Raw genomic sequence first — 12,396 nt, 5'->3', positions numbered from 1 at the left:
AGTGTCTGGCACACTAAAGATAATCAATATTTATTGAATAAATTATTTTTTTCTCTTAGTGATTGAAAATAAAAGGCTACAGTGATTTGGGGGCAATATATTATATAAGAAGTAGATCCATGGTGAAACCTTCTGATTCTTTTTCACAGGATTTAACATTATTAGTCACACTTGCATGTTTGATTTGGTCTTTATTAATGTGTAAAATTTGCTTCATATTTCCTGAGAGTCAAGACCCAAGATAACCAGTAGAAGCTGATGAAAGCATTCATACATAACATACCTGTCTGCTCTCTATGGTCTGACAGTATGTTGAGTCTATGTTCTCTTTGCCTGATCACATATATCCACAAGCAGGGGCTTTAGTCCTGTGATCAAGAGAAGCCACAGTTCCTATATTATTCATCTTCTTGTTTAAACTACAATTGTCTGAGCTTAGAAATGTCTGAGTTTATTTATTTTTTTATTTTTTTTTATTTTTTTTTTATTTTAAAATCTTTAATTCTTACATGCATTCCCAAACATGACCCCCCCTCCCACCTACCTCCCCATAACATCTCTCTGGGTCATCCCCATGCACCAGCCCCAAGCATGCTGCACCCTACGTCAGACATGGACTGGCGATTCAATTCTTACATGATAGTATACATGTTAGAATTCCCATTCTCCCAAATCATCCCACCCTCTCCCTCTCCCTCTGAGTCCAAAAGTCCGTTATACACATCTGTGTCTTTTTTCCTGTCTTGCATACAGGGTCGTCATTGCCATCTTCCTAAATTCCATATATATGTATTAGTATACTGTATTGGTGTTTTTCTTTCTGGCTTACTTCACTCTGTATAATTGGCTCCAGTTTCATCCATCTCATCAGAACTGATTCAAATGAATTCTTTTTAATGGCTGAGTAATACTCCATTGTGTATATGTACCACAGCTTTCTTATCCATTCATCTGCTGATGGACATCTAGGTTGTTTCCATGTCCTGGCTATTATAAACAGTGCTGCGATGAACATTGGGGTACATGTGTCTCTTTCAATTCTGGTTTCCTCGGTGTGTATGCCCAGCAGTGGGATTGCTGGGTCATAAGGTAGTTCTATTTGCAATTTTTTAAGGAATCTCCACACTGTTCTCCAGAGTGGCTGTACTAGTTTGCATTCCCACCAACAGTGTAGGAGGGTTCCCTTTTCTCCACACCCTCTCCAGCATTTATTGCTTGCACATTTTTGGATCGCAGCCATTACATGAGTAATGAGAAAGTAGAAAAAGAAATGTCTGAGTTTAGAATTGATTGAGTTTAGGAATGATTCTTCCAGGATACTGAACTCTTCCCAAGTATGAGCTGCTCCAAACAGGGACACATTCAGGTTTCCTCCTCAGGGATCATTGGTAATAGTTGACTCACTTTCCTTGACTTTCTCCTTCCATCTTTCATTTTGCAGAAAACACACCCTCACCATCTTTCTGCCATTGAGACCCTTCTCTTCAGACATGGTTGGCCTGGCTTCATATTTAGCAATACTGACTGTTGAAGAGAGATAGAATAGAAGGACAAAAATGAAGCTGTGTCTTTGACCATCCTCTATTGAGTAAAGAAAAGTTAGGACATGTATAGATATATATGGTATGCCTCAGTTCAGTCTGAAAAAAAAGTTGACATTCTTCAAAAAAACAAGTGACTCCCATAATCAGACTTGTTTTTAACATTGGAAAGCATAGCTGTTTGAGCTCCAACAATAATAAGAGGATGAAGAATGAGGCCATGGGAATTTCCCTTTCTAAGGGTGTAACAAAGTCTAAATAACATATGGAGACTGCCACCTTCCTGGGGTGTGAATGTCCAATAAAATCCTGAGCAGAGGAATGATGCGGGGAAACGGGACAGTCGTCAGGGAGTTTGTTCTTGTGAGCTTCTCATCCCTGTCCTCTCAGCTACAAGCTCTGTTGTTTCTCCTTTTTTTGACCATTTACCTTGTTACCCTGATGGGAAACGTCCTCATAATCCTGGTTACTACAGCTGACTCTGCCCTCCAAAGTCCTATGTACTTCTTCCTCAGGAACTTGTCTTTCCTGGAGATAGGTTTCAACTTGGTTATTGTGCCCAAGATGCTGGGGACCCTGATTATTCAGGACACAACCATCTCCTTCCTCGGCTGTGCTACCCAGATGTACTTCTTCTTCTTCTTCGGAGCTGCTGAGTGCTGCCTCCTGGCCACCATGGCGTATGACCGCTACGTGGCCATCTGTGACCCTTTGCGCTACCCAATCATGATGGGTCGCAGGGCCTGTGGCCAGCTGGCAGCTGCCTCCTGGTTCTCAGGATTCCCAGTGGCTACTGTGCAAACCACATGGATTTTCAGCTTCCCTTTTTGTGGCCCCAACAGGGTGAACCACTTCTTCTGTGACAGCCCCCCTGTCATCGCACTGGTCTGTGCTGACACCTCTCTGTTTGAACTGGAAGCTCTAACAGCTACTGTCCTGTTCATCCTCTTCCCTTTCTTGCTGATCCTGGGCTCCTATGTCCGCATCCTCTCCACTATCTTCAGGATGCCCTCAGCCGAGGGGAAGCGCAAGGCTTTCTCCACCTGCTCCTCCCACCTTCTGGTTGTCTCCCTCTTCTACAGCACTGCCATCCTCACATACTTTCGACCCCGGTCCAGCAACTCTCCTGAGAGCAAGAAGCTGCTGTCGCTCTCCTACACGGTGGTGACTCCCATGCTGAACCCCATCATCTACAGCTTGAGGAACAGCGAAGTAAAGGCTGCACTAAGGCGGGCCATCCGCAGGACCTTGGGCTTTCAGAAACTATGACTGACTTAGATGGAAACTGAGGGAGTAGAACACATAGGCAAAGGAAAGAAAAGCAAGTTCCTCAAATACGTCTTTGGTCTCTATTCTTTCCAAGAGCCACAGTACACACACTGGGACTTTGGACTTTCCATTGGGATCCATTAATGAATGAAAGAACATGAGTGATGCAATAAAGAACTTCAGTAGGCCCAGAATTCTCTGGGACTGGGGTACCGATGTCTCTGAGGATGCTATATTGGTTTACACAGATTCGCAGTCTGGTGGTTGACAACTTCATTACTTCTTGTCATTTCTTATTTGCTTTAACTTTTCTTGAACTTCTTCATGTCATTTTATAATTTTCTGCTTTATTTTCTTTTGTACATCCAAGAGTTACACCAGTAACTTTCAAAGATCTTTCTGCTTAGAAGATAAATTAATGATAATTGTGATAATAAATAGTAGAGTTTGCTTCATTCTTTCACTCACTTTTTTTTTTTCAAAATCTTTGGGTTTAGAATCAAACTTTCAAAAATTTAAGAACTCAAAATGTCAACAAATTTTTATTCAGCATATGTCAGACCTTATTTAAACCCTGAAGACACATGGGTGAATAAGACAAATTTCTTGCCTCATGGAATTTATATTCTAGTGAGAAAGAGAGAAAATAAAATGATACTTTAAATCCGCCATTTGCTTGTAAAATACTCATGTTTAGAAGGGTATGATTTGAGGACTTCCTCTGCTACCATAATTGGTCTGTGCCTCATATGGGGAAAACTAATTCACTACATGGAAAAGTGCCTTAATCTCAAACTATCCACCTTGGATATGGGAGTTGCTTGACAGAAAGAGTGTAAAAGAATCCCAAGTTAAGCAGATGTGGACAGATTATGGGAAACTACTATGAATAACCCAAAGAGTTTTTGTTTCTAGATTTTGGGGGGAGTAATGTTATTATGATTGGATGGAATCAACTGTCCTTCTTAAGCTTGCATATCCCTCAACAAAGTTTGCTGCCCCTTTAAGACTTTGTCAGTGAACATAGTTCAGTTCTAGACTCTTGGCAAAGAGCAGACTTGGGACATGGGCACCATAGCTTTGTGTAAAGTATTCATAAGAATTTATTCATAATTCATTGATATATTTATTGATATAAAATGGGAGTGTTTCTCAGGTGATTTTTTTAAAAGACTGACCAGAAGGAAGCAGAGCATCCTTTCTAATACTCCATGAATTATTGTCCTTCTTCTTCTACAAAGGGAGTGCTGGATAAAGGATGGAGCGTGGGTCCACGGATGAGTACCAAGGATGAAAGTTACCATATTCCAGTCTTGCAGAGGCACCTACTCAGCCAGTCTTAGAAGTAGACAACCAGGAGGTTCTCGGTGTCTGGAAAACTCCAAACCTGCATGGGAAATTCCTTGTGGTTACTTTCCTCAGAGCTCCCTTCACATCCTTGTTCCTCAGGCTGTAGATGAGCGGATTAAACATGGGAGTCACCATTGCATAGAACACAGATACCAGCTTTTCCTGTTCTTTGTAAGACTTTGGTGTCATGTAGGTGACAATTGCTGACCCATAAAAAAGGATGACCACCACAAGATGGGAGCCACAGGTTGAGAATGCCTTGAGCTTGCCCTCAGCTGACCTCATCCTGACCACAGTCACTACGATGCGGCCATAAGATGCCAGGATTAGAGAAACCAGTATGAGGAGAATCACAACCCCCATGAGGAAAATGGCTATCTCTGAAGTGTGGGTGTCTGTGGATGCCAAGATCAACATTGCAGGGGCTTCACAAAAGAAATGAGCAATATTATTGCTGCCTTGGTAGGGCAGCCTTAGTGTGAAGGTGGTGTCCACCACAGACACCAGAATGCCACTGGTCCATGACCCTACAGCCAGCTGGATGCACACCCTCCAAGTCATGGTGCTAGGGTAATGCAGAGGGTTGCAGACAGCCACATATCGATCATAGGACATCACCGCCAAAAGGGCACACTGTGTACACCCAAAAATGAGGAAGAGTAGAAGCTGAGCTGCACAACGTGTGAATGAAATCACTTTCTGTCTGGATAGCAGGTGGACTAGGGCTTGAGGAACAATGTTGGTAGAGAAACAGAGGTCAGCCAGAGATAAATTGCAGAGAAAAAAATACATGGGTGTGTGAAGCTGAGAGTCAACCTGAATAAGGAACATGAGAAGCAGATTTCCAAGCACAGTGACCAGGTAGACACCCAGGAATAAGGTGAAAAGCAGCTGTTGGGTGTGGTGGTCATCAGAGAGTCCCAGAAGGAAGAATTCTGTCACCTGCGTCTGATTTGTCTGTCTCATAGTTTTATCAGTGTGAAGTTACTATACAGTATACATAGTTGGATGTAGGCTATAAGATTATACAATTCAGAACTGGAAGGCTTAGAAATTGCCCCCAATCATACCAACCATTTTAAGAATCCCCTTTATTAGGCTGTTAGAAAATGACTATACTGCTTTTTTGGGATGTCTTCAATGTTGCAAAACTTAATACTTCATAAGATGGTACGTTCATTTCTAGTGTCATCTGACAAGCATATGGTAGATCAAAAGAATCGTCTTCATCATCTTCTCTATCTGAACATCATACTTCTAATGATAAAAACAATAGATTGAATTCACTTGTAAAATCATGAAATTTAATTTCTCTTTATTATCAGCAAAAACATTTGAGTCTTATTTTGCTCTTGTGACACCTCCCCCGTCTCATGATGGTATAGATTTTTTTTTTTTTTAGTCTCTCAAACATACAAATCTTCGTATTGTTTCTTCCCTGAAAAACAAAACAAAACAAAACGAAACAGTCACTCACCAAGGTATAAGAAAAAGAACCAAAGTACCTTGTAGAATTGATGGTTTCTTCTTGGACAAAATAATCTATTTTGAAAGAGCTAGGAAACCAAGGGATAACTCTGTATGGTGTGCTATAATCCTTCTGAATGTCCTGTCCCCCACTTCAACTGGAGCTCCTGAATATAGATCTTAGCCATCAGTGAACTTCCAAAACACCATTATAACATAATTTTCATTTTAAGCCGGCACCCTGTCTGGTTTGGTTCAGACTAAACGGCACTAATCCACCACTTCCAGCACATCATCTCTCGCTTGTTATTGCCTTATCATCTGTCTTGCATTATCTGTCTACTCTTCTCAGAGACTAAAAACTCCTTTGATAACTGTGTCTATGTCTTTTTCATTTTTGTGTTCTTTAAAAGACATAGCGTAGAACTTTATTCAATAAATTATGTTCCATGAAGTAAATAAAAATAATTTGACCACATAGTTTTTAGTCGAGTTGTTTAGAAAGCCTAGAGAGACTTGCAATAATGTGGTAACAATAATAAAATTTTTTGAGGAGCTGTTGCGAAAAAGAAAGGAAAGAAATTTACTTAAGACTAAAGTTTAGAACCCTATGCAAGTTTTGGGCTATCAGTCCTTTATGTGTTTGGTAAAGGTGATTCAAAGTATTTTTTAAGATTTCACATTAAAAATAAATTTAAAAATACATACATCAAATAGAATGCATAAGATTACCAAGGAAACAGTTACCAAAACAGTTTTGGGGAATAAAACTATGTGATATAATAATACGTGTGGCTCTTTAACACATTAAAACTTAGGCAGATCTAATAATCACCTTAGTTTCAAAATGATGAGCCTAAATAAGATTTTGAGGTAACTTCAACAACTGCAATATTATTTTAAAATACTTCTAATTTCTGTTGGTGATAAAGTCATGGATACTGCTACATCCAAACAAGAAAGAAATTTCAGTAAAGTGAAAACAAAGGAGATTGAAGAACCCTCATGGAATTGAAGAATTTCAAGTTAGGAAGTTGTGGGCTAAAGGAATGCCAGGAGTTTTCTCAAAAAGTCATAATTACATTCTATGTTATCAGATAATGGAGTCTTCGGTTTCTGGATGGTTCTAGATGGGTCAATATGATGAAAGATTTCAATTCAACATTGAAATAATAAGCAAACAAATAAAACGTTAATAAGAACAATCTCATCTCTTCTTGATGGTCATTTATGGCTTCCTTATCCAATCCCAAGTCACTTTTCTAGCTATTTTTCCTGCCACATACCCAGGACACACTGCATTTTTAAACCTCATTGGTTTTTGCTCAGCATAGTCTCTCTATTAACAGATAAGCCAGCTACGTAGAGATAGCATTGTTTTCCTTGAGCATTCAACACTCTTGCAATATTCAATTACCTGATTTCTGAGCATTATTGGCCAACCACGTGCTTAGTAAAGGGGATACAGATAGAAGACCCAACGCCAGAGGCCCTCAGATAGGAGGGACCAAACTATAGTCATGTTTCATCTCTAGTGCCATAGTCGTCCCTAGAACAACATAGATTCACAGCATATCATAGTTTAATGAATGAATGTACTAGGCCAAGTGAGTCTGTATCACCTAACAATTACTTACATCAAAATGATATAGAATTGCTTCTAAGGGAAATATAGTCTGTTGTCAAAACAGCTGATATAAAAATAAATTTTGAGAACAAGCTATGTTAAGATAGATACTTTCAGAATTGTCATGCATTTAGAGAATCCCAGGGACAGGGGAGCCTGGTGGGCTGCCGTCTACGGGGTCGCACAGAGTCGGACACGACTGAAGCGACTTAGCAGCAGCAGCAGCAGCAGCAGTAGTGGAAGTTATTACTTCATAGGTTCTTAGTCTCCAGGATATGGTTCAGTTTGGGTCCTTTAGACTTAAGTTATTTCTCTGCCACACATCCTTCCCAGAATAGAAATTAGTGCAACTGTATCAATCATGTGACTAGATCTCAGGGAAAATTAAATGATAAGAAAATATCTTTCTGTTTTGATGCAAAGAAGTAGAGAGCATAGAACAAAACACTTGTTGCAAAGTTCAAAGTGATGCCTACAATCAGTGGTTAACTTATTGAATGGGCAGTTACAGGATATTGATAATTTCTATGCCTTCTTCATCTGCTATAGATTTTTCAAGATCCCATTTGGGAAAAAATATTATTTTGGAAAATCTTCTTTTCTGACCCACACATTTTCTCCACTCCCAACTCCCAGTCACTCCCAACAAAATAGACATAGACTCATACACAAATACACACATTCTCAAACATCTAGTCTATCCTAGATACATAAGTGTACCTATAGCATCATAACTATTAATGAATTATATTGAAATTATTTTCTTTCTCAGAGACTGTAAGATGTTCGAGGGCAGGGACCTCAACTGAATCATCCTTATTTAGAGTAAGTAAGATAAATCCTGGTACAGAAATAATTAACTCACCTTTTTCGAATTGATTTGACCTGAGCCAAAGTAGCAGGAGACAGAGAGGTCAGTGTGAGTCAGAGATGAGTGTGAACTGTCAAAGGGTAGCAGCTCTCATGGGCCCTGGGAGTGCAGCATTAGAGGGCTATACTCTGACCTTGCTTGATTTGTTTTCAAAAGCATATTATTCTCCCATGCAAGCATGGAAAAGAAAATGTCCCCCAGGTGACTGCAAATCTGCCCCTAGGGTCAGGAAGCCTTTGTAAGAAAATGATGTTTACTGTCAGTCTTTCTCTTGTGTTATTGTACCTTTTCCTCAGATTCAACATCAGATTGTAAGTTCATTTCTCTAAAAATGACATGTGTTACTGGATGTGGAACAGGACGACAGTGTCACAGAACCAGGCATTGTCTAATCTGACATTTCTTTTAGGAAGAGGATACTGAGGAAATCCATAGGAACCAACAAAAATATATACTAAATTTATTTTCTGAGGCCAAAATCTTTTGGACTCAAAATCACCTAGTCCCTATTTCCCATACCTATTTACCGTCTTCCATGCCCAGCTCAACAGAAGCATGAGAAGTGTAAGAATCCCCATGGAAGTTCTGCTTATGTTTCCGTCAGGTGAGAACCACAATTCCTCATCACAAAGAATGTGACACTGTAATTGCGGTTTGATAAGGTAAATTCACTGTGGAAAAAACCTTGCCTAGATCTATGCCAGAAGATTTAGCAGTAAGAATCAGACTGTTGGGACAAAATTATTAATAGTTGAATTTTAAAAATCGAATCTATGAAGAGATTTAAACCAGTTCACTCCCAATATGTGCCAAGTTATCCCCTTTGTTCAACTCATACCTTCTCTTTTCCTCCCTCTAACAATCATATCAGCATTTTCTCATGCAGTGGAGAGAAAACAAAAAAAAAATCACATTAGCATGTTAAAGCCAGTAAAAACATCTCACTGTTCAGGGGAAAATTGCTGCAGGTGTATTGGTTGCAGAATTAGAAGAGCAGAGACTCGGGTATTGTGATATCAAGTTAAATTGCTCAGTAAAGTCTCTGAAGTCAAGATCAAGGACAAAGCAGGAAAGGGAATCCGCACATCTCCTGTGTCCTCCTGCTCTATCCAAAGTTCTTATTGATCTGGGGGCATATTGTGCAACAATAGTTCCTTTTAAATGAGCTAAACACCAGAATACCAGGAGCAGCCTCTGGAGCAGCTGAAGTGCTCAGGAGAATTTGAACCATTAGGGTGGATCCTGAGCTGCATTCCTCTCAGAAGGTTCCCAAATGGTTATAAGGAGAACAGAAAATAACATTTAGTAAGCACCCACATCTCCATTTACAAGCCACGTTACCAGTTCTTCTAACATGTCTTTCTTTGGAGAAGTGTTGTATTTTGTAATTAAATATTGTTTCCTGGGGATTCCCTGGTGGCTCAGATGGTAAAGCGTCTGCCTGCAATGCAGGAGACTGGGGTTCAATCCCCGGGTCGGGAAGATCCCCTGGAGAAGGAAATGGCAACCCACTCTAGTACTCTTGCCTGGAAAATTCCATGGATGGATGAGCCTAGTGGGCTACAGTCCGTGGGGTCACAAAGAGTTGGACACAACTGAGCGACTTCACTCATTGTTTTCTGGAGGAAAAATTATCAGGTGGCAACCCCAGGTCTATCACATAGTCTGTGTATGATTTTGAGGAATTTTATAATTTATAGAATGCAAATGTAGTATGTCTCAGAAAATAACTAGATCCTCTAATTATTAACATTTAATAACACTTTATTTTCACATACAGTACTTTAATAATTTAATAGTAAGCTATAGACATGATGCCCAGAATATATAAAGAACTTCTACAAATTGATTAGAAAAGTCAGAAAATTCCAGTTTTTAAAATGGGTAAAAGACTTGAATATGTCTTGCAATATAGAAAATAGTTCATAAGCACATGAACAGCATAATTAGACACCAGAGTGTATAAATTTAAACCATAGTGAAATACCACTAACCCTTAACAAAAATCCATAAAATGACTGAGGATGTGGAAAAATTTTTACTGCTGATTGGAGCATTAATTGGTATAATGAATTTTAAAAGTCCTTTTGGAAGTATCTTTGAAAACTAACCTAAGCATATGTCTTCGCTCCAACAACCTAGTAAATTTTTTCCTGACTATATACCATATAGAGATGCATGTTTATATTTATCACAAGATATGTACAAGGATGTCATAACTCTATTCAAAATAGCTACAGATGGAAACAATATAAATTTCCATAGACTACAGAAAAGATCTACTGTGGTACAATCAAGCACTGCAATGCTATTAAATAATTTTAAAAGGAAGAACTACTGCTATATATATACAACCACACAGATGAAACGCACAGCATGATGTTCTGTGAAAGAAGCCAGACATACAGAGAAGTAGGTACTTCGTGGTTCCATTTATTTGAAGCACAAGAACAGGAAAACCTAATCTTTGCTTTTAGAATCCCAAATAATGGTTACTGTTGAAGGAGTGTTGACTAGGTGCATTTTGATAAGCTGTGAATGTTCTACATTCTGACCTACATAATGATTATGTAGGTGTACACATATGTAAAAACTTCTTGAGCTATACTTAAGATTGGTTCACATTACTGTGTGTAAGTAACACCTCATTAAAAGAAAGAGAGGTGAGAGAGAGAGGAGAGAGACAGGAGAGAAAAAAAAAAGTGATGCATTTAATTAAAGCTGCTGGGGGCAGAGGTGTGAAGTAGCAGAGCAAATCCAAATTCAAAAGAGGAGATCAATGAAATAGACAACAAAATATAAACATGATAAGATTATCAAAATACCAAACTGGTTCTTTGTAAAGATTACAGAGATAGTCAAAGTTCTGTCCAAAATTATTTTTAAGAGTGAAACAGTAAAATAGAGGATCCCAAAGGGCCATCCCGCAAAGAAATATAAAAGAAAAAATGGCAAATACTGTCGAAAAAAATCTTTATCTGGACTCTGGAAAATACCAAAAGCTTACAATAAACAGTTGCACGTTTAATCAAGAAAAAGACAACTGGAATCCAATTAGGAGAGCTTTGTGCTGTTTTAACCAAGAAACTGTAAAGGACAACTTATAGAATAGGGAAAATATTTGCAAACCATATAGCTGATGACAGTTTAGTATCCAGAATGTATAAAGAACCCATTCAACTTAAGACAAAAATAACCAACCTAATTTTAAAGTGGACTAAATTAAAGTAAGTGCCCGACTCTTTGCAACCCCATGGACTGTAGCCTACCAGGCTCCTCTGTCCATGGGATTCTCCAGGCAAGAATACTGGAGTGAGCTGCCATTTCCTTCTCCAGGGGATCTTCCCGACCCAGGGATCGAACCCAGATCTCCCGCATTGCGGGCAGATGCTTTAACCTCTGAGCCACCAGGGAAGCCCTAAATAAATAAAGTAAAAATGCACAAAGCACTTAAAAGGCATGTCTCCAAAGAAAATAGCTAAGAAGAATATGAAAAATGCTCAATACCATTACGCATTTGGGAAATGGAATTTAAAACCACAGTGAGATATCACTTGACACCCACTAGGATAACTATAATAATAATAAAGACACGAAGGAAGGAAGATAAGAACAAGGATTGGTGAAGATGTGGAAAAACTGGAACCCTCATGCATTGCTGTTGGGAATGTAAATTTGTGCAGCTGTTGTGAAAATGTTTGGCAGGTCCTCAATAAGTATAGCGGAGAAGGCGAAGGCACCCCACTCCAGTACTCTTGCCTGGAAAATCCCATGGACAAAGGACCCTGGTAGGCTGTGGTCCATGGGGTCGCGAAGAGTCAGACACGACTGAACGACTTCCCTTTCACTTTTCACGTTCATGCATTGGAGAAGGAAATGGCAACCCACTCCAGTGTTCTTGCCGGGAGAATCCCAGGGACGGGGGAGCCTGGTTGGGCTGCGGTCTATGGGGTCACACAGAGTCGGACACGACTGAAGTGACTTGGCAGCAGCAGCAGCAGCAGCAGCAATAAGTATAGAACTACCATACATCGCGGCAATTCCATTCCTTGGTAAACACCGAAGAGAACTGAAAACAAGAACTCAAACAAATAGTTGTGCATAAATATTCATAGCAGCACTGGTCAAAATACCCTGAAGTTAGAGACAACCCAAATGTCCACCAACTGAGGACTGAAGAAGCAGAATGTGTTATACCCATACAAGGGAATTAAGTACTGATATTTGCGACAACATGGAAGGACTCTGAAAACATGTACAAGGCTCTCAAT

At 39.5% G+C, this 12,396-nt stretch overlaps 2 protein-coding genes across 2 annotated transcripts; one reads left to right on the top strand and one right to left on the bottom strand.

Annotated features, from left to right (window-relative positions):
• Window positions 1-1,862: 1,862 nt before the first annotated feature.
• OR10A4 (olfactory receptor family 10 subfamily A member 4) lies at window positions 1,863-2,810 on the top strand. The gene has a single exon (XM_069553769.1). It carries the CDS (start codon window positions 1,863-1,865, stop codon window positions 2,808-2,810), a length of 948 nt encoding a protein of 315 aa, XP_069409870.1.
• A 1,329-nt stretch (window positions 2,811-4,139) lies between these two features.
• On the bottom strand, window positions 4,140-5,126 carry OR2D2 (olfactory receptor family 2 subfamily D member 2). The gene has a single exon (XM_069553297.1). The coding sequence runs from the start codon at window positions 5,124-5,126 to the stop codon at window positions 4,140-4,142; it is 987 nt and encodes a 328-aa protein (XP_069409398.1).
• Between the last annotated feature and the right edge of the window lie 7,270 nt (window positions 5,127-12,396).

Source organism: Ovis canadensis, chromosome 15 (genome assembly GCF_042477335.2).
Source record: "Ovis canadensis isolate MfBH-ARS-UI-01 breed Bighorn chromosome 15, ARS-UI_OviCan_v2, whole genome shotgun sequence".
Lineage (NCBI taxonomy): Eukaryota > Metazoa > Chordata > Mammalia > Artiodactyla > Bovidae > Ovis > Ovis canadensis.
This window is presented reverse-complemented; position numbering and strand designations above follow the sequence as displayed.

Bases quoted from the DNA above. Each gene is read 5' to 3' on its own strand.
- OR2D2 (XM_069553297.1), bottom strand. From the start codon at position 5,126: ATGAGACAGACAAATCAGACGCAGGTGACAGAATTCTTCCTTCTGGGA.
- OR10A4 (XM_069553769.1), top strand. From the start codon at position 1,863: ATGATGCGGGGAAACGGGACAGTCGTCAGGGAGTTTGTTCTTGTGAGC.